Raw genomic sequence first — 19892 nt, forward strand, 5'->3', positions numbered from 1 at the left:
TTGCCTCTGCCCAAGCATATATTTCGCTCTGGCCCCGTCCACCACTGGCATGTTGGCCCCTAGTAGGTTACCCATGAGGGAATGCAGCCCTTGGGTTGAAAAAGGTTCCCCACCCCTGGTGTAAGTGGAAATCCTCAGTGGAGGGTGCCACACTCACCAGGTAGCACCTGAGCCTGCTCTTTTCGTGATTTGGGACTGCTTCAGTGTGAAGGGAAAGCAGAACTTGGCACAGCATGTGTCCAGCAGTCTGCAGCACTTTGGATCTTTTTGTTAAATGTTGGCCTCTTTCATCCTGAGGTCGTTTTAGGGAAGTTGAGAATTCTGAGTAACTTACTGACTCACAGCTTTTGAAATGCTTAAAATAATATTTTTAAAGTTCACTACATGCTTTGTGTTGGCTTAGACTGTATGTTTGCAGTTGTATGGATCTTTTTCGTGAACATAGTGGAGATATTAATTGCTGTCACTATATCAGCTTAGAAATGGTTCATGCCAAAGGACAGAACCATATTTTAACTTGGTAAATATGTATGTTCAAATACACATTTTCTGAGACTGAGGCCCCAGCTGCACTATACATTTAAATCAGTATTATACTACTATGAACAGCCGTGGTTTCCCCCAAAGCATCCTGGGAACTGTAGTTTGTAAAAGGTGCTGAGGGTTGTTAGGAGACCCTTATTCCCCATACAGAGCTACAATTTCCAGAATTTCCTGGGAAGAAGGACTGATTGATCAACCACTCTAGACATTGAAGCTTTTGAGAGAGAAGCCAGTGATTCTTTGGGGGAAGCCTCAACTATTTAAAGTGGTACAATAGTGATTTAATATATAGTGCAGATGAGGCCTATGCCACCGGTCTTCTGTTGTCCACTCTGCAATCCTAGCTCCACTAGCCTTTCTGGCACTTGGGGTACATTAATGAGTTTGGTATTCCATTATTAAAACACTGAAATTCTACAAGAACAAAACACAAGTTTTGTATGATGGGCAATTTAAGCACTGACTTGCTTAATTTGCAAGGAAATAATGTTTCAGATTGATTTTGTAATATGGTTGAAAGACTAAAGATATAGTTAGAATGAAACAGCACAGGAAGCTAATAGCTGTGCTAGGTGCTCACCAGCTCTATTCAGGCATTATTCTCCATGTAATAATAACACCATGAAGTGACAAAGCAGGACTGGGCCCAGTAGCTTTACTACCACCATCATGTCCCCAACTGACCCTTTCCCCACTGCTTAGATGTAGGGGAGACTTCTGTAGAGGGGAGCCTGCCCTAAGTGCATGATCAGGGTTCTAAATCACAGGGGCAGCCCATGTGTAGAGCAAGTCTTCCCCAACAGACCTGCCCCCTCAAGAGCGGCCAGCATGGTGGGGTGGTGCGGTGGACCCACCCCGCTAACTCTGGTGTCACTACTGCTTACCGGTATAATGTGGGTGGTGAGGTTGGGCTCATGCGGGCACATCTGTGGGATTGGCTTTGCTGGTGCATCTGTGTAGTCCCAACTTCACAGAGCTACAGTTTCCAGAGTGGTTCAACAGTCAATCCATCGTCCCAGGGGTCTCTGGGAGTTATATCTCTGTGAGGGAAATAGGGGTCTCCTACTCTCAGCACCCTTTACAAACTACAGTTCCCAGGATTCTTTGGGGGAAGCCATGGTCGTTTAAAGTGGTATGATACAGCTTTAAATGTATAGTGCATAGCTAAAAATGTCTAAAACATTACATCACATTTCCCTGAATTTTTCTGGTTCATCACTTCTGCAGAAAATCTAGTGCAGACTGGACACAAGTAGCACCAAATTTCTTGAGTTATTATTTGATGCTCTAGAGTAGACCGGTAGTAGAGGTCTGAGAAAACCAGCTTTTATTGTTGACAAGTTTCTGTATCTCAAGAATATGGGATAAACTAGAAAAATGGGACAAGCAGTGAGTTCTGAAGCCTTAATAACCAGAGTGGGTTCTGCTGTGACTTCAGTTCTAGTCTCTGAGAGCCATGGCTTCAAAGTCTGTTCTGTCCTTAAGAAAACACTGGCTGTACCAATGTATTGGACGCCTTGAACTTGTAAAATTAAGTCACAGTGATACTGTTACATAGCAACTACCTTTGTCCTGAAGGACAGCGACTCTGATGGTCACTTTTCGTGTAGCACAGTGCATTTGCATCTTGAAACTGTACTGCCAAGAGCACTCGCTGTTCCCTCCCCCCACCTCATTGTACACACTTCCATTTCATACAGAAAGCAAATACTGTTGCAAGGCAGCAGAGTTTGAGTTGCTCGTGCTTGATGACTTTCTTGTAAAGTGCAGCCGCTCTGAAAAGTGAATAAGTAGGAAAACAAAAGGAGTTTTGGATAAATGCCAACAGCGATCCACCAGTTATTTTTCAACAGTCATCTGTTCTTCCTCCCTTCAAGCCTTTGAGTGCCTGAGAAGGATTTATTGGTAGGGTGGTGGTGGTGGAGTGGTGGGAGGGAAGGAAAAGAAGAGTTTAAAACCATGTTGAAAATAGAGCTTACATTGAAAATATTTGTAATTTGCCCATTTGAGTCCTAAATCCTAAATTAGGCACCTAAATTTGGTGCCTAATTTATAAATTCTACTGTGCTGTAGCTAAAGGCTATCCAGATGCTCCAGGACCTGAGGCCTGACTTTGTTAACTGATATTGATGAACATAAGAGCCCTACTGGATCAGGTGAGAAACCCATCTAGTCCAGTATCCTGCTCTCAGTGTGGCCAACCAAAATGCTAGCCAGAAGCACACAAGCAGGACATGAGCACAGCAGCCAGGGCCGGCGCCAAAGGACCAAAGGTGGTCTTATTAGCCCCATGCTGCCTGTATGGGAGGGTGTTGGGCTACAGCACCATGGGCCCAGGGGAGGCTGGTGCCCAAGGGCTCAGTCATGCCTGGCACTGGCCCTGCATCAGGTCTCTTCTTATATTCTTACAGAAAGTAAAGCAATACAGCTAAGAAGCTGCTAAGTTATCGCAGTTGCCTTCTAAAAGTGCAGGCAGGTAGGCATCTCTGGAATTTTTGTGCTCCAGGCACTTCCCCTGGTTTGCCTATGTGATTGGGTCCACCCTATTGCTCCTGTGGTCTTGCTCATTTGAAATGGGAGGTAGGTCATTTTGTTACAAATTTGTTTCATGAATTAAAATTGTTCTGTAGAAGATATGGATTCAGGAGAACAAGGAAGGGGGGGAGAGAGAGATAGAGAGTGAGAGAGAGAGAAGCCAAGAAGCGTTTGTTTTGCTCTGAAGCTACAAGACAGCTTGCCAGAGAAATTCAAGTACATAAATTCTATGCAGTGCAATCCTATGCATATTTATTCAGAAGTAAACATTCTCAGAGTGCAACCCTCTCATGTTGATGACTGAGCAGTGATTGGGACAATGTGTGGCTGCCTCTCCACCGCCCTGCTTTGGTAGAGAGGAGCGCTGGTTGTGGGGAGCCCTCTGTTGTGGTGGAGAACCCAGCTTTACCTAGTCATGTGGAAAACTACAGCTGGAGGTTCTGTCACTGTCAGAAGCCAGCAGAAAGCCCTGAAATGATGTTTGGGAACAGGAATGGTACACTGCCAAAGCCCCATGTATCCCCTGAGGGGCCAGGTTCTTGGACATCTCAGCTATGGTAGCCTTCAGCTTATGCAGCAAACAGCAAATCAACCTACCCACCCTTCCAAAATCCATTCTGGGCAGGACTTGGGATATGGTGGTGGATCTGCCACTCCATTCTTCTGCTCCTCACTCCCAGTTATTAGTTTCACACTGTTGCTATTTTCGGGTGGGTTTTAGTTACATACTGGCAAATTGAGAGTTGATTAGGAGGTCTTGCACAACAAAAGCATTTCCCCAAAAGATCAGCTTTTTGCGATAAGGAAAATGATGGGAAAATGCACTGGAAAGTGTGGCATAATGCTCACTTTATGCAGCAGCATCTAACCTCCCCACAAACAAATCAGAATGAACACTCATTGAATGATCAATGTTGTCTAATCTCCCCGGAAACAGATCAGGATGAGTGCTCAGTAAACAGGTCATCTGGAGGCACCCCCAGTCTACCTTTTGAAAGTCTTGACAAACTGCAAGGAGAATAAAATTGGAAGATAAAATTGGAAGATAAAAATGTAATTTATATAATACCTGCAATACTTTCAGTGTGAATTTGTAACAGATTGGTTTGAATTACTACCAAATAGTTATAAATGAGGAGGGGGATAGTTATTTTGAAAAGGATTCCACCCACCCCTGCTTCTGGTCATCTAGCACATGGGCCACGCTGTCAGCTCAGCAAGGCATAAATTAAAATTAAAATTAAAATTAAAATGACCAGGCTGTTCCATCCTGGAATCTAAAGTATCAATAAGTACAAATAAAAGGAAGTCAACAACAAGCCAACAAACCTCCAATTCCTGGAAAACTTATTCATCCACTCCTTTGGCTTCTGAGATTTCAGCAGGCAATGCCGCCCCACCTTTTCAATGAGAGTTGAGATTCTCAGGAAACTGAATTATGTACGTAATGCCACATTCTGCTATTTATCCGCATTCTCATAAGCTTGGCATGCACAAAGCCCTCAATATAGTTTGAGACGTTCTCAGTTAAAAAGCAAAAGTTCTGCACTGCACCATGACATGATGAGGCATTCTTCAGATTTTCACTTACAAAACTCAGAAACTTTCAGATTATTATGTTGTTGAGGGGGGAAATAATTGTTGGAGAAGTCCTCTTGTTACTTCAATACTAGTTATGCTTTCTAAACTGTCCTTGGTGGGGAAAGGAAGGGTGGACAGCACAAGTGGATCAGAACATGGTGTTAACAGTTCTGAAAAGCTTGGAACTTAATGTCCTTTATGTTCTGCTGCAGCCATGCGACTGCAATAGAAAGCCAGAAAGCAAGACACTTGTTTTGGAGAATTTCAGAAAGGAAGCAATTTAAATCACATGGAAACTGGTGTGATTGTGGGGAAGCAACATAATATATGAAATATTGCTTCCTGAAGCATGCCATAAAGTCATGGTTTTCAAACTTGTGTTTCAGGGAACGTGAATCCTTTTGCAGGTTTCTGATGGAGAATATTAGTAATGGAGGACAAGATTCCCAAAAGAGAGCTTGCCCAGTGCTGCTGATTTTCTGCAGTGTGCACAAGGGAGTGTTTCTGCAACACATTCTCTGTTTACAGAGGGGCAACAGTGAGGCCCAAACAGAGTGACTCTCACCTTTGTGGACAGACTGGGGTCCCTTAGCACATTCCCAGAATCCTCTGCCACACCCAGGGATTTCTTGACAGAAAAGCTGATGTGAAAAGGTTTTCTCAAGTTAGAAAGCTTGAAAACTGTTGCCATATAGCTTTGAGGGAACCTGAATGCTATAGTAAGGATAGAAACTACCACTGATTTGTGTCTATGAACCTGTTGCTGAGCTTTTTCGGTCTAATAAAAAACATATGCAGACTCTCATAGCCAGTCACTGCAAGGAAATAAGACACTAGGTTACAGTTCAGAAAGTGATTTTATTTTTTTGTCTTCAGACTGCCTCTTTAAGGTGTGCCCTATGAACCGATATTCTGCACAGAAACAATACTGGAAAGCAAAGCAAGCAAAACAAGGGAACCACACCGAAGCAGCCCTGCTGAAGAAGCTACAAGTAAGAGGCATCTGAGCTCCCAGACTTTGTCTTTTCATGTGGCTTTTAATTTACACCATGATGCACAGCTGTTAGCTATCAATGGCATGGCCAAAATTACTTTCTACCAGCTAGTGCATTCATTGAAGATGGGAAATAGCAAATGTGGATGACTCCAAACAGCAGTGTTTTGTTTCTAGGAAAATGTGATTTCTTCCCCCTGGAAGCGGCTCCCCAGGTGGAGTGGAGCAGCTATGCTGATTTCCCAGCAAGTGGGTTGCTGTTGCTTACTGGGAGTGAGAGGGGTGAGGCAGTGGGAAGGTTCGCACAGTACAAATGCGCCAGCATGAGTACCGGTTTGGATCTGCTGGTGTGTTTGTATTGTGCCAACCTCCCAGCTGTCCCACCACTCTCCTCCTTCTAGTAAGCAGCAGAGACTCACCTGCCAAGAAGCTAGCAAAGTGGCTCCGGCCCACTCAGGGAGCTGCCTCCTCCTTGGCCATTAGTCTGCCAGATGAGTATAGAATGCTGCTGGGTAAACTACATGAGTGCTAGTCGGTGTGCCCATGATATCACTGATAAGAACGGACTCCTTTCTCCCCTTATACAATTTATGAACTTAAATATGATTTAATATAGTTATTCATTTATTATGGTCTTTTAAGGCTCAATGTTCCCTGGAGCTGGATTTATATCCAGTTTAAAAAGAAGAAAACAGAAACTTTAGTGAATGTTAAAAAGGTCAAACATTTGCATGCCATTTTAAGAACCTTGCCATTTAAAAAATTTCACTATGAAATGTTTGCTACCTTTCTCCAGTGCTGGAGTACATATAGATCCTGCTAACAGTGCAATCCTAAGCCTATCCATTGAATTCAATGAGGCTTACTCCCAAGTAAGTTGGCATAAGATTACAAGGTATATAACAACAGAACAGGTTATGGCCCCTGCAAAATGCTACCACCAATCTATTGGGTTGGAGACATGATATTGCACTATTAATGCAGGATCAAGCTAGGCTAATGCTGCAGTATAAGAGAAATGTAGCTTTCCCCCCTTGCCATCTGGAAAAAGGGTGGCCAGATGCAAAAGCATGTGCACATTTAAGAGTTATATAGAAGAGATAATTTCTACTTGCTAAAATTCTACAGTACTGCTAAAGGTGCATGAGCCCTATCTTCTTTGTCACCTTAGGAATGACATGTGCTCACTTAGATGTAATGTCCATCAGAATCAATGGGGCTTCCTTTCAAGTAAATGCATTTTAGGATTTCCAGATTTTAATTCTTTTAAAATATTTATAGGTTGCTTTTCCCCAATGCAAACACTCTCTATATAGGCCAGAACTTTATGGGGTATTTTAATGTAAGTATTTTGTATGCTAGGCAATTTCCTTTGTTTTTTTATGGTGAAACTTCAAATGTTGTTGGAACTATTTGTTACATAAAGGTATACAATAAAACTCTGACAGCTCCTTCCCGTATATGAAAAGCAAATTCCGGAGGGGGAAAATTGGAGTTGAGAAACAGTGGGTGTTGTATGCTTAAAATAAAAATAGCCCCCCTGAGCTATTTTCCTCCCTGAAGTTTTCCATTCTAGATATGTGCTTCTGAGGGTAAGCACATGTTTGAACTCCTTGGGACGGCAGGAGAATCCCAGTGAAAAGTGCACTGATAGGAGGGTAAATCCTTCCTCCTCTCTGCTGCTTCTCAACTCCCGCCCAGTTCCTCCTGAAACTGCTTTTCCCCTCAAGAACACCTGAGGGGGCTGTCATATATGTTTGTATTTAATGTAAAGATTTATTTTTATTTATTATTACATTTATAGCCCACCTTTCCTCCAAGTAGCTCAAGTTGGCATCCAAACATGGTTCTCACCCTCCTGATTTTATCCTCACAACAATCCTGTGAGGTAGGTTAGGCTGAGAGACAGTGACTGGCCCAAGGTAACCCAGTGAGCTTCATGGCTGAGTGGGGATTTGAACCCTGGTCTTCCAGGTCCCAGTAAATCACTCTAACCACTATACAACACTGGCTCCATCCTAAGTGTGTGTATGTAAACCTGTGACTTTTGTGTGGCTGGAATGTACCCTACTGTACAAAAGTAAGAGTCCCATCCATTGCTCTGCCCACTTTTGCCCCTAACCCTACCCACCTTTTGCCTTTCACCCCACCCACCACTAGCATGCGCCTCCCAGATGTTTGCCCAAGAGGGAATGTGGCCCTCAGGTGAAAAAAGTTCCCCACTCCTGTTCTAAAGGCTGAGCTTGGGTAACAGTAGGTGGCTTAAACTACAAAAAAGCAATGACTGTCTTGCAGCATGCCGCAGAACTGGAACAAAAGCAGAATGAATGTGAGAACAGGAAGTTGCTGGGTGAAATTGTGAAGTACAGCAATGTCATACAGGTGAGCCTTTGAAAACTCGCTTTCCAGCTTTTCAAAACCACAAGGAGAATGGGTGTTTAAATATCAGAAATGGCACGGAGAGAGAAATGATTATATACCTCACACCATACCAATCAGTTCTGGTTCATCCCCACAGTGGGAGTTCCACAGTCAGTTTTGTCAGTAAGCATGAACTGTGATTACATTGCCTAGAGACACAAGAGGACAGGGTTCCTGTGCCTTTAATAACAGTAGGAGAGACTATTCCAGTAGGTGCTACTTTCCTCATCCCTCTGTGAGAATCTGCACATGCCCAGTGCCATCTTCTACAATCCCCATGCCTCTTCCTATCCCCTCTCCCCTCTCTTTGTCTTGCCCTCTTTAGAAATTTGGGTGATAAGTACCTGGGGGCAGAGACCTTTGCTTTTGTTATATCACTTGCTAAAGCACTATGTACATTGATGGCACTAGATAAATAATAAATAATATTAGACTTGATTAAAGGCACAAGAGCTTTGTCTTCCTTTGCCTTTGGTCATCATAAGATACCAAAAAAGAAAAAAAGGGGGAAAGGGGTGGTACTTGGATATGTCACAAATGCAGCATCAGCAGAATTTAGGAGGAGTAACAATTATGGTCATTAGGCAATGGATAGAGTCGGACATGGGTAGGCAATATAGGCAACCAGAGGTTGTTGGACTACAACTTCCAGCAACCCCAGCCACCATGCCTGTCCTGCCCGAACCGCTGCAGTCAGATGCAGACGCGAAGGTGTGTTTTTCTTTAATAGGTTTAATGGAAAATGTCAGAGCACTTAATGAATCAGCTTACAGGTTACACAGGATTCAGCATCTCTTCAGGGCATAACTAGGCATGGCTACACAGCACTAAGATGTTGCTGCAGCAAGTAAGATATGCCCCCTTACAACCCTTGGGGGGGCTCCTTCTACTTGCATGAGAAAGGTGTCACTGTCGGGAGCGTGTGCACATGTGGGCACTCCCCCTTAGTGGGACAGTGAGAACCCTTTGAGCTTGCCAGTACAGTGGCCTACGTGTCAGAGGAGAGGGGAGTGGAGAGACTTCAGCAAGGTCCCCCTCTTCAGGAGGATGGGTGCGCGGCAGCGACAGCAGGGTGAGTGAGGAAGGGGGGTGAACGGAAGGTGAAGAGGCCGCCTCCTAATCAGGCTGCGCCTCATCAGTTTTAATTGGATCTACAGGGACACAGCTGTCACTGTCAACGGCACTGGAATCTTCACCTGCAACCCCCTTTGAATGCAAGTCACTAGAGCCTTCTCCCAAGTCCTAGTCCGTCTCCTCTTTCCCCTCATCGCTCTAGGAACGTACCACGGGACTTATGACACTGGCTAATGATCAGTGATGATGGGAGCTGGAGCACCACATTCCTTACCCCGGTGTAAGAAAATTAGACAAGTCAGGTGGAATTCAGCCCACACTTACCACCTCACCAGCCTCCTGTTTTGTGATGGCTGAGTTACACTTGATGCCTTCAACCATGAAAACCCCCATGTTGGACTGTTTTGGAGCTGATGTCCTGATAATTGAAAGTATTCCCAGTTCCAATGATTTGCCAGTGAACAGGTTGTTGAACCCACATGGAAGAAGTTATAGCATCATGTTTTTCAGAATAGCAGAAGTAATTTCATGTGTATGCTGAATTTCTCATGCAAAATATTGTTGCGATAACATACTATTGATTGCAATACCATGGCTGCAAATCTGGCCCTTGCAATTTGTGACCCATCGACCTGAATGCTTGTATTGTGGCCAGCCAGGAGTTTGACAATCCCTCTGTGCAGTCCTTGGCAGACTGCAAAAAGCATTAATCCTCTGGGGTAAAGGAGACCTCATTCTGGCTGGATTGTGGCTAAAATGTTCAACCAGAATGCATGTATGCATTTCTTTGTTTTATTATTATTGACAGCTGCTTCACATAAAAAGCAACAAATACCTTACTGTCAATAAGAGGTTACCAGCCCTGTTGGAGAAGAATGCTATGCGGGTCTCTCTGGATGCTGCTGGGAACGAAGGATCCTGGTTTTACATCCAGCCCTTTTGGAAACTGAGGAGTGAAGGAGACAATGTAAGTGAACGAAATATATTTCTGGGAGAAAGCAGGGGATTGCTGGAATAGACACTGTTGTAATCTCCCTGTCTGAAGTATTTCTAGGACCAGACTTATTTGTATGACTCTTCCTCTGCATCCCTTGCTGCCCTGCTCTAGAATCCAGTGTGCTTAAAATCTGATGCAGTGCATCTTGGGATATCATTAAAAAAAGGTGGTATGAGACAGAAACCATATTCACAGGAACTGGGCAAGAAAGAAGGGGAGACTTCATGGGCTGTTAATATAAGAACAGTCCTGCTGGATCAGACCAAAAGCCCATCTAGTCCAGCATTCTTTTATCTCAGTAGCCATTCTAATGCATATGGGAAGCCCATAAGCAGGACATGAACATGACAGCACCCCACTTGTTATTTCCAGCAGCTGGCTTTCAGAGACAATAAAATGCTCCTAAAAACTCTGGGAGAATAAAAATATGTTCATGTGCTGCTGAAAAAAAGCACAGCATAGGCACTAGGCAAGTCTTTCTGGAAGGACATTCCACAACTTGGATGCCACCACTGGCCACTGACTTCACCTCATTTGGCAGGGGCATCTGGAAACATGCCTCAGAAGCAGTAGCGGTTGGCTCTGTGCTGACTTCACTGCTCCCAGTAAGCAGCAGCAATGTAGGCAACAGGAGGTCAAGTGAGTGCCCCTGCCCACTGCCCACTGCTGCTCAGAGACTGGGTAGGTGTATCTGAACACGCCTCATGTTAATGTGATACCTAGACAAATGTGAGGCAGCAGCAGTGGTAATGAATGAGAAAAGGAAAAGCCCTTGTGTGGCCAGATAGCAACTACCCCTGGGCTGGATTCAGTCATGGGGTTGTTAGTTGCCAACCATAAACTTGGGGATGATGATGATGATGATGATTATAGTTAATTTCTTCTTTTTAATGAATTTTGAATGATTGATTCAATTCTGCAGGTTTGTATTGCGTAACGTTTTATCTGACCTTACATGACTGTAAGTAATGTTTTTGTGCAGCATGGCATGCAAGGACACTTTGCATTGTAAAAGGGGCTTCACGTTCTTTTTGGGGTGTTTGGGTTTTAAAAGATAACACATTATATATGTGTACGTGTGTTATGAGCATGGCAACAACATGCTTGATTCCTATATTCTGTCTTTCTAAAATATAAATAAATACTGCGGGGGGGAAATCATAAATCTAAATCAGTAGTTTGACTTTACTTAGGGTTGGGAATTAACTGGTCAAATATTGTCAACTAATAGTCTTTAAAATATTTTTTTTAGAATTATGCTAATTAAAAAACTATCAGCTTCTAGAAAAAACTTCAAGCTCCCTCCTTGAAGCTTTGCAGAGGTTTGGGGGTTGTCCTGGCTTCTGAGCACTTGTGACCTTGCCACTGAGGTGATTGCCTACATATGTTTGCTTGGGGCTTTATCTTAAACCTGTTACTTCTTCAGTTCATCGATATATGTGTAACGCATGTCTGTGTAGCTCCTGTGGGGTTAGATGGAATAAAACTTGCAAACAGTTAAGTGAACATATAGGGCTGGCACCAGGCTGCTGCGGGCCCTCGAGCACTATCTGCTCGCCCCCTGCTATTTATTTATTTATTTATTTATTAGATTTGTTAGACGCCCATCTGGCAGAGGTTAATCTGCCACTCTGGGCGACGTACAACAAAATACAATACAATCCATGTAAAAACAATCAAAAAGCAAACAGTATAAAATTTAAAAACTGAATAAATCCCCACAGAACTACCCTCTGTCACCCTAACCCTCTTCCCAAGCCTGGTTAAAGAGCCAGGTTTTCAAGGCCCGACAAAAACATAACAAGGAAGGGGCCTGATGGAGGTCAGTTGGCAAAGAATTCCAAAGTGAGGGAGCCACTACTGAAAAAGCTCTGGACCGTGTCCTCCCCAATCTCGCTGCTTTTGTTGGGGGAATAAGAAGTGAACCATTCAAGGACGATCTTGTAAGCTGGCGCCCCTGGTGTGAGTGGAGGCGACTCTTTAGGTAAAGTGGGCCAGCCTCGTGGAGTGCCTTGAAAGTTAAAGCCAGGATCTTAAATTCGGCCCTAGCAACCGCCGGTAGCCAGTGCAGTTCTTTAAGTACTGGGGTAATATGATCACGGCGGCGGCAGTCCTTAATCAGGCGAGCCGCCGCATTCTGCACTAGCTGCAGCTTATGGACCACTCTCCAGGGAAGACCCACATATAATGCATTGCAATAGTCCAGCTGGGACAGAACCAGAGCATGTACCACATTAGGGAGCAGGTGGTTCGGGAGGTAAGGGCGTATCCTACGAATGAGGTGAAGTTGGCAAAGCACCACCCTACTAACAGCTGCTACCTGTGCCTCCATGGATAGCTGGGAGTCAAGAATGCCACCCTCTTTGTGTGTATGTGCACAGACGTATTTAAATATGCCCAATTGCTTCACATGCCTGCCATTACTCAAGATGGTGGTGAGGATGAGGTGGTGTATTTAAGCACCTGCCAGTTAGCGCTTGTGTGGGGGTGATGTCGGTTGGGAGAGCAGAGCTCCTGCTCCGCAATCTGTGCTGCCATCTGGTTGCGGCCTGTGACTCAACCTTGGTGGTGATTGCAGAGCGGGAGCTCCACCCTCCCAGTGACAGGGGCCCTCGGCTAGTGGCAGGGATCCTTGCCCAGTCTCAGGGTCCTCGACCAGTGCCTGACCTGGCCATCTGCTGGTGCCAGGCCTGTGAAATATTTTCTTTAGTTGGAATCCTAATGATACAAAAAATACAGTAATTGCCCACAAAGAGTTAAAAGCACAAGTAATTGGGTTAGCATGTAAACAGTGTTACTGTAAACCCCCCAGAGAGCTTTGGCTATGGGGTGTTATATAAGTACAATAAATAAATAAATAACAGTCTCTCTTGAATCCAACAGAAAATTTGAAATTTCTTGTTTGCAAACTTTGTAGGTGGCCTGTCCAAATTTTTCTTTAACCTACCGAGGTGCTGGATACTTCAGAGTTGCTTCTTCGCAAACAGCATTATTCCTAAAGTGACAGAACAACCACAGCAAATGGAAGACTTATAATTTGCAGTTATAATTTGCATAAGCTTTATACAAGGTGTTAAGAGCCCACCAATATTATTAAGCTCCCCAAGTTTTTATTTTCTTCCTTCAAGCTCTCCACTGAGTGGTTCCACTCTACTAGGCTAAATCAAATCATGCATGAGGGTTACATCTCTAGTTACTGGTCCCCATTAGTAGATTTTAGACTATATGGGAGTAGTTGGGAACATTCCATCCTTTGGCCTAGGCCCACCAGGGCTCTCCATTTGACCTATGAGGCCGTTTCTGCCAAGCCACACCCACTTGCTCTACACATATCTGGGTTGAAAGGAGGTTTGCTGGCACCACCAATCAGCTGATCAGCAGTATCTACAAAGCATCTGTGTAGCACTTGGCAAGCCTCAGCAATCAGCTGATCATCAGGACTTGCAAAACACAGGGTTAAGCCTCTGCCTGCATGGTTTGATTTAAAACTATGTGGGCAAAAATGGGCCACCTGATGTCATGGTGATTCCAGGTGATTCACAGGTGGGTATCCCCACCCACTTCTTAACCTTGGCCTGCAGGGGGTGAGAAAGATAGGGATGGATCCAGTTTCCCACCCCAGCTGTATGGCTTAACTGGGAGGAGGTAGGGGAGAAGCTGTCAGGGGCGAGTAAAGTTGCAGGATAACATGAGTGTGAAAGTACTGGGAAGCAAGGAGCCTTCAGTCTTTGCTATTGTTTAACTTTTATTGAAGACATGCAATAATGTGTCATTCATCTACATAAGGGCATTCTTGGCAATATTTGGCCACCCTCAAAACTCTAGGCAGTCAGTTGGCAACATTTAGTTAGCTGATCGGCATCCCAATACTAGCTTTACTGGAGCTGTATGAAGTATGGATTTTGCTTCCTTTCAAAATGTTTGTGAATGTGTTGAGGAGCAATGATATTTGTGCATGCATTCCAAAGAAAGCATGTATCATGAATTGTGTTCACTGGGGTTTATTTAGTCACTTTGTGATTCTAGTCTGTATGTGTGGAATTGTTTTGTATGATGGAACATCCACTGAATGGCTGTGGACATTACTTGCACCTTTGTGTAATTAGATCAGATCTCATCAAACTCCACTGTGTCTTAAGATATCTCCTTTCTTCCTTTATATGAATTCATACAACACAAACAATTTCCATGTATGATGGAACATCCGCTGAATGGCTGTGGACATTACTTGCACTTTTGTGTAATTAGATCAGATCTCATCAAACTCCACTGTGTCTTAAGATATCTCCTTTCTTCCTTTATATGAATTCATACAACACAAACAATTTCCATGTTTTTAGGTGAGAGGCAATTTGAGAGGTTCATTTTCCTAAAACCAGTTATATGTAATACCAGCAAATAGATATAGCTAGCAATGGAACAGTCCCAGAACCGATATGTACATTTGTTTACTTATTTGGGACATTTCCTTTTCTGCTGTACAGCCTAAGATATCTCAGATCAGTCAATAAAGATTTAAAAGCAGTAAAACAATACAATTGAGACAAATGAAACAGATCATTGCCAGGCCAGGTTAACACATTTTTAGATTGTAATAATTACAATATACAGAATTCATTGTGGCCCTGCTTAACCCCTTGGGGGGGTTAGTCCTGAAAGGCAATGTGGCATGCATGTGCTGGAAATAAATAAGTAAGCAAGCAGCAGCCGCCTAAAAATGTAAAGATTGATGGGGAAGTGTGGAAAGATGATATTGAATAGGTAAACACAGGAATCTGTGCTGTAAAATATTCTCGCTCTCTGAAAATCAAAGTATTTTAGCCATTGATTTCAGTGTTGATTTTATTTGAATTATGCTTCCCTCCAAAGATTCTGGGGGAAATTGCTCAGCTTGATAGCTGCCATAATGTGGACTGCTCTGGATCACAGTAGCAGAAAGCTACCTATGCAGGTGGCTTTAGAGAAAATGTGATTTTTTTCCTTATAAGTTTTTTTTTTTTTTTTAATCTTTCTAGGACACTGTTCTTCAACCTTAGATCCCCAGATGTTGTGGGAGTACAACTCCCATTGTTCTTGGCCATTGGCTAAGCTGGCTGGGGTTGATGGGAGGTATAGTTCCACAACATCTGGGGACCCAAGGTTGAATAACAGTATTCTAGGGTTTGAATATGTGATCTTTTTTCACAGTTGCAGATCATTTATGTATCATTTTATATTAGCTATTTTAATTTCCAGAAAAAAATAAATTTCTGAAAATAGTTTATTCTCTTATGAGTCAAGCTGTAGATTCCTTTGGGCAGATTTAGGCTACTATCCTGTACACACTTACTTGGGAGTAAGTCCCATTGACTTTAATGGGGCTTATTTCTCAGTAGACATATATTGTACTGTTAATAGCTATTTGTTTAAGATGTAGCTGTATTGAATTTGAAATCTGATATATATATATGTGGAATCATTAATTTTTTTAAATATATGAATTTCAAAAATACATGTTATGGTTAAATTGCTTTGAGATGTTCCATAGGAAACAATTCATAAATGAAATATGAGATTTATTTATTTTGGTCATGGACCAGCACATATAGAATACAGCAACCAGAATAATATACAATTCAATACAAAACATATAAAAGTATAAAAACACTCAGACCCTGTTCAATGGGACTTACTCCCAGGTAAGTGTGTGTATAGGATTGTAGCCTAAATCTGCCCTAAGGAATCTACAGTTTGACTCATTAAAGAATAAACTATTTCCAGAAATGACCAGGTTATGATATTATTCTGCAGTAGGTGATGGCACCTGCGCAAAAGCTAGCTACTTTAGCTGTAACCTTGGGATTCTGATCTGACAAAAGATATGATAAATAAAATTTGTCTGATGTGCCAGGGATTTTCTATAAAATTGGGGTAATAAAGATGAATAGGATGTCATGATAAAAGGAGCAGTACAATAAAACATGTCCAACTGTTTCTAGCCTCCCAGGGCATAATCTCACTTGATGGAGAACTCTCCTGAATCTCCCCTCCAGAAGTGCAGATGGCAGGACACTGAATCCAGCTAACATAAATGATTTTCTGAATTTGGGGATAGTCATGTTTGCCAAGTAATCTGCAGGCATCCCTCTCATTGTCCCTGAAATCAGGCTATATTGTGGCCATACTTAAATGATTTTGCAATTCTGTATCCCAAATTCAGTGTTGAATAATAGCTTTAGCTTTGGTATACCCAAGAGGTAAAAAAAAGCACTAAGAGTGAATCTGAGGTTCTGTATTTTCTCATTCACTGTCCTTTAACACTTTGTCAGAAAAACATCGGTTAGAGTCAGTGGGGCCAATCCCACAGGAAAGAAAATCATTTTCAGCCAAAAATTATCTTTTGAATCTACACACAGGTCTCTGCAGAAGGTAGCCCCACCTCTAGGTGCACGGTTACGTTGAGCACACAGCTCAGAGTTCAAATATGGCTCTCAGAAATTTACTTTGTATAACTTCTAAAAGGATTAAATGAAAGAAAATAAATAATAAAAAGGGCCATACACTAAATTTGCAAAGTCCATTCCAGAGAGAAAAATGTGAGAACTTTTTCAGCATGATGGCCTTCATATCCCACAGCCTTTTTGAGTCCTGGGACATTTATTTATTTAGACAATTGAAAGCTAAAATGTCAGAGTTTGTCGGGGGGGGGGCAGTTGCAAAAGAGGATAGGGCTCCTGAACCTTTAACAGTTATGTAGAACAAGCAACTTCAGCTGCTGCTTTTGTACACACAACTTTAAAAGGTACAGGAGTCTTGTCCTTTTTTCATCTTTGCATCCGGCCTACCCTATAGTCTGAGCCTATGAAGTGGGTCTCTCTTTAAAAACAAGGAGTGAACCAGTGTGAAAGGAAATGTAATTTAAATTATAGTGTATAACTCCTCTACTTTCTGTTCTCCAGATTGTTGTAGGAGACAAAGTTGTACTCATGCCGGTCAATGCAGGGCAGCCTCTTCATGCCAGCAACATAGAACTTCTGGACAACCCAGGGTGCAAAGAGGTGAGTTTGACAAGAACATGTATCTAACCAGGCCTGGTGTTTTGGAATGTAGTCACTCCTCATACGAATAAGGTTTGGGGTCAATAGGGGTCTGCAGAGAAAGCAAAGGTACTTTGGTATTACCAGACAGACTGAAGAGACAAATGTAGATTGGGCAGATGTTAAAGAGGACAGGGCTCCTGCTCCTTAAATAGTTATTGAATAGAAGAGGAAATTTCAGCAGGACTTGCTCTTCTATGCAACAATTAAAGGTGCAAGAGCCTTGTCCTATTTTGCATCTGGCCAACCTAGACTGATGCTGGGAGGGGGTCAACGGACAATTGCAAAAACAAACCACAAGGCCAAAACCTGGTTTCTCGAACTGGGCATAGCAACATTGCATCCAAGCATGAAGGCATCCTTTTCTCAGGCCCTTATTGTTATTGTACATGTGCATAATTGTTGTATTATTTTTTCTTTAAAGCAAGAACTAGTAAGCCCATGGCATTCCTTTACTGAGGTCAGAACTTCTCACTCTGAAAGATTCAGGGCTGTCACTAAAAATGGCAAATCTGTGTCATGCTCACCCCCTGCCCTTTAATAGGTAATGGCAGGTCACTTCATGTCCTGTTGTCCTTGCACTGTATATTACCCCACTCCTACTAGAGGCAACTAATGATATGAAACAGAAATGGGGAGGATAAGCCTAATGGTATTAGGCAGAAGCAACTCACCAATTGGAGCAGAGCCACAGTGCTAGTTTTCCAGCACCAGTGTTGCTGCATTCTGAGAGGGAGAGGAGAAGAGGTAAGGAGGTGAGGAGTTTGGTGTAGTGTAGGTGTACCACCTAGGTTGCTGGATTGGCTCTGCCTAGTTCTGTTTGAGGGCTTCCCAATGGCATCTGGTTGGTAACTGTGAGAACAGGATGCTGGACAATATGGGTCTTTGGTTTGATCCAGCAGGGCTCTTCTTATGCTCTTAAATGCTGAAACCACTTGTTTTTCTTGAATAGCTGACCAGAATTGCTTATTGGTTCCATTGGGTCTTTCTGATGCAGATGGGGGGCAAGCAGCGGCTGGGACTGGGATGGAAAACACCACTGGCAATCATGCCTCTCCCGTGCCACTGCTCCCTGCCACTCATGGCCACCATGCTGTTTCCCTTCATTTACCAATGATGTTAGGAAGTGGATGTTTTCTGCTTTTCAGGATGCATCTTATGACATCTGGAAACCAGGTGAAAGTTTATGACTTAGTAGGTAGCAGAGACAGTGGCTGCATTTTTTTTTACAACCATGCATTCTGTCACATTAGTATCTAGTGGCATCCACTAGCTCAAACTCATAAGACCACAAGAACTCAGTTGTTGGTTTAAACCATAGGTCTATCTAGTCTAGCGTTCTGTTATCAATATGGCCAATCAGATGCCTCTGGATCACATAAGCAGTGCATGAAGGTGGCCACCATCTCCTATTGTTTGTTCTCAACAATTGATATTTAGAAGTAAACTGCCTTTATACATGGAGACTCTAGTTAACTATCTGACAGACTTACCTAATGTTTTCTGTCCCAGCGTTCCATTATGGAACTCAGGGCAGTGTACAGTTCATACAACCCCATACTGGTTCCACGGTGATCTCCCATCCAGACACTGACCACACACAAATTTGCTTACCTTCAGCCAGGTTCCTGAATCACATGCCTTCTGACCATGCCCTTTTGTCTTCTGTGAACTTGTCTAATCCTTTTTTTTAAAGCAGCTTAGGTCAGTGGCCACATCCACTAAGTTTCATGTATTTCCAGATCATTGTTCAGTCCCAGGTTATTATTTTTTTGTTGCCAGTGGGATAATATCTTTCAGATTACCTTGAAAACAACAGCTGTCATAGGAAATCTTGGCAAGCAAGGACCTTGTCAGATTGTAACACTACAGAAACATTAGTTTCTGAATCTTCTACAACATGACCTACTGTTCTGTGTGTACTTGACTGCAGGTAAATGCTGTCAACTGCAATACCAGCTGGAAGATAACCTTATTCATGAAATACAGTTGCTACAGAGAAGATGTGCTTAAAGGTGTAAGTATGAATGAGAAAATTTTGATGTTTTAAAAAGGATGCTACATTTCAGTAATTTTGCAATATTTTTTCTGACTATTTTTACATGAGCAAGAGATCACAAATCTTGTTTTGAAACTGATTTCAGGTATATTAAAAAGGCAACTATTCTACATTGCCCATGATATTCCCCTGATTATTTCATAGCAGATTGCTTGGTGGGTTGGGGCTGCAACAATAGTCTCCTGGTAGGAGCATCACTGCCTCATCTGAGGAGGGGGGAGGGCAAGGTGGCGGCAAGATCAGAGCTGTCTGGATGATGTACTGGCATGAGCATTTGGTTTAGCTCTGCCAGTGCACCCATGGAGTTCCCACCTCGCCACCACCTCCCCACCTCCCCCACCTTCTGCTATGCAGCAGCAATGCTGCTGCCAGGAGTTTGCTGTTGAGGTTCCACTCCACCAGACAAGCTGTTCCTGTTTTATTGCAAAGTATGTAACCAAGCAGTACATTAGCACTCCTCTCCTTTTTAATGAATTTTCAACTATAATGAAGGGAATTGGCCAGATCTTGGTTTCAGATGCATCGAGGACACCTTAATGGTTATATAAATTGTATAGATACCTGAATCTGACAGAGAAATAATCTTGCTACATAACTTGGACAAAGCTTCAC

At 42.9% G+C, this 19892-nt stretch overlaps 1 protein-coding gene across 3 annotated transcripts in view; it reads left to right on the forward strand.

Moving 5' to 3' along the window:
- The window catches only part of ITPR2 (inositol 1,4,5-trisphosphate receptor type 2), a 345272-nt gene that overhangs the window by 41227 nt on the left and 284153 nt on the right, over positions 1 to 19892 (forward strand). For 2 of the 3 annotated variants that reach the window (XM_061582221.1, XM_061582222.1), the window contains exons 3-7: positions 5536 to 5651; positions 7949 to 8035; positions 9957 to 10115; positions 17084 to 17182; positions 19155 to 19238. In XM_061582221.1, coding sequence (XP_061438205.1) covers positions 5536 to 5651; positions 7949 to 8035; positions 9957 to 10115; positions 17084 to 17182; positions 19155 to 19238 — 545 coding nt within the window. Of the gene's footprint in view, positions 1 to 5535; positions 5652 to 7948; positions 8036 to 9956; positions 10116 to 11067; positions 11107 to 17083; positions 17183 to 19154; positions 19239 to 19892 lie in introns of those variants that run through there. The other variant, XM_061582223.1, reaches the window with a different exon arrangement.

This window comes from Rhineura floridana, chromosome 8 (assembly GCF_030035675.1).
Source record: "Rhineura floridana isolate rRhiFlo1 chromosome 8, rRhiFlo1.hap2, whole genome shotgun sequence".
NCBI lineage: Eukaryota > Metazoa > Chordata > Lepidosauria > Squamata > Rhineuridae > Rhineura > Rhineura floridana.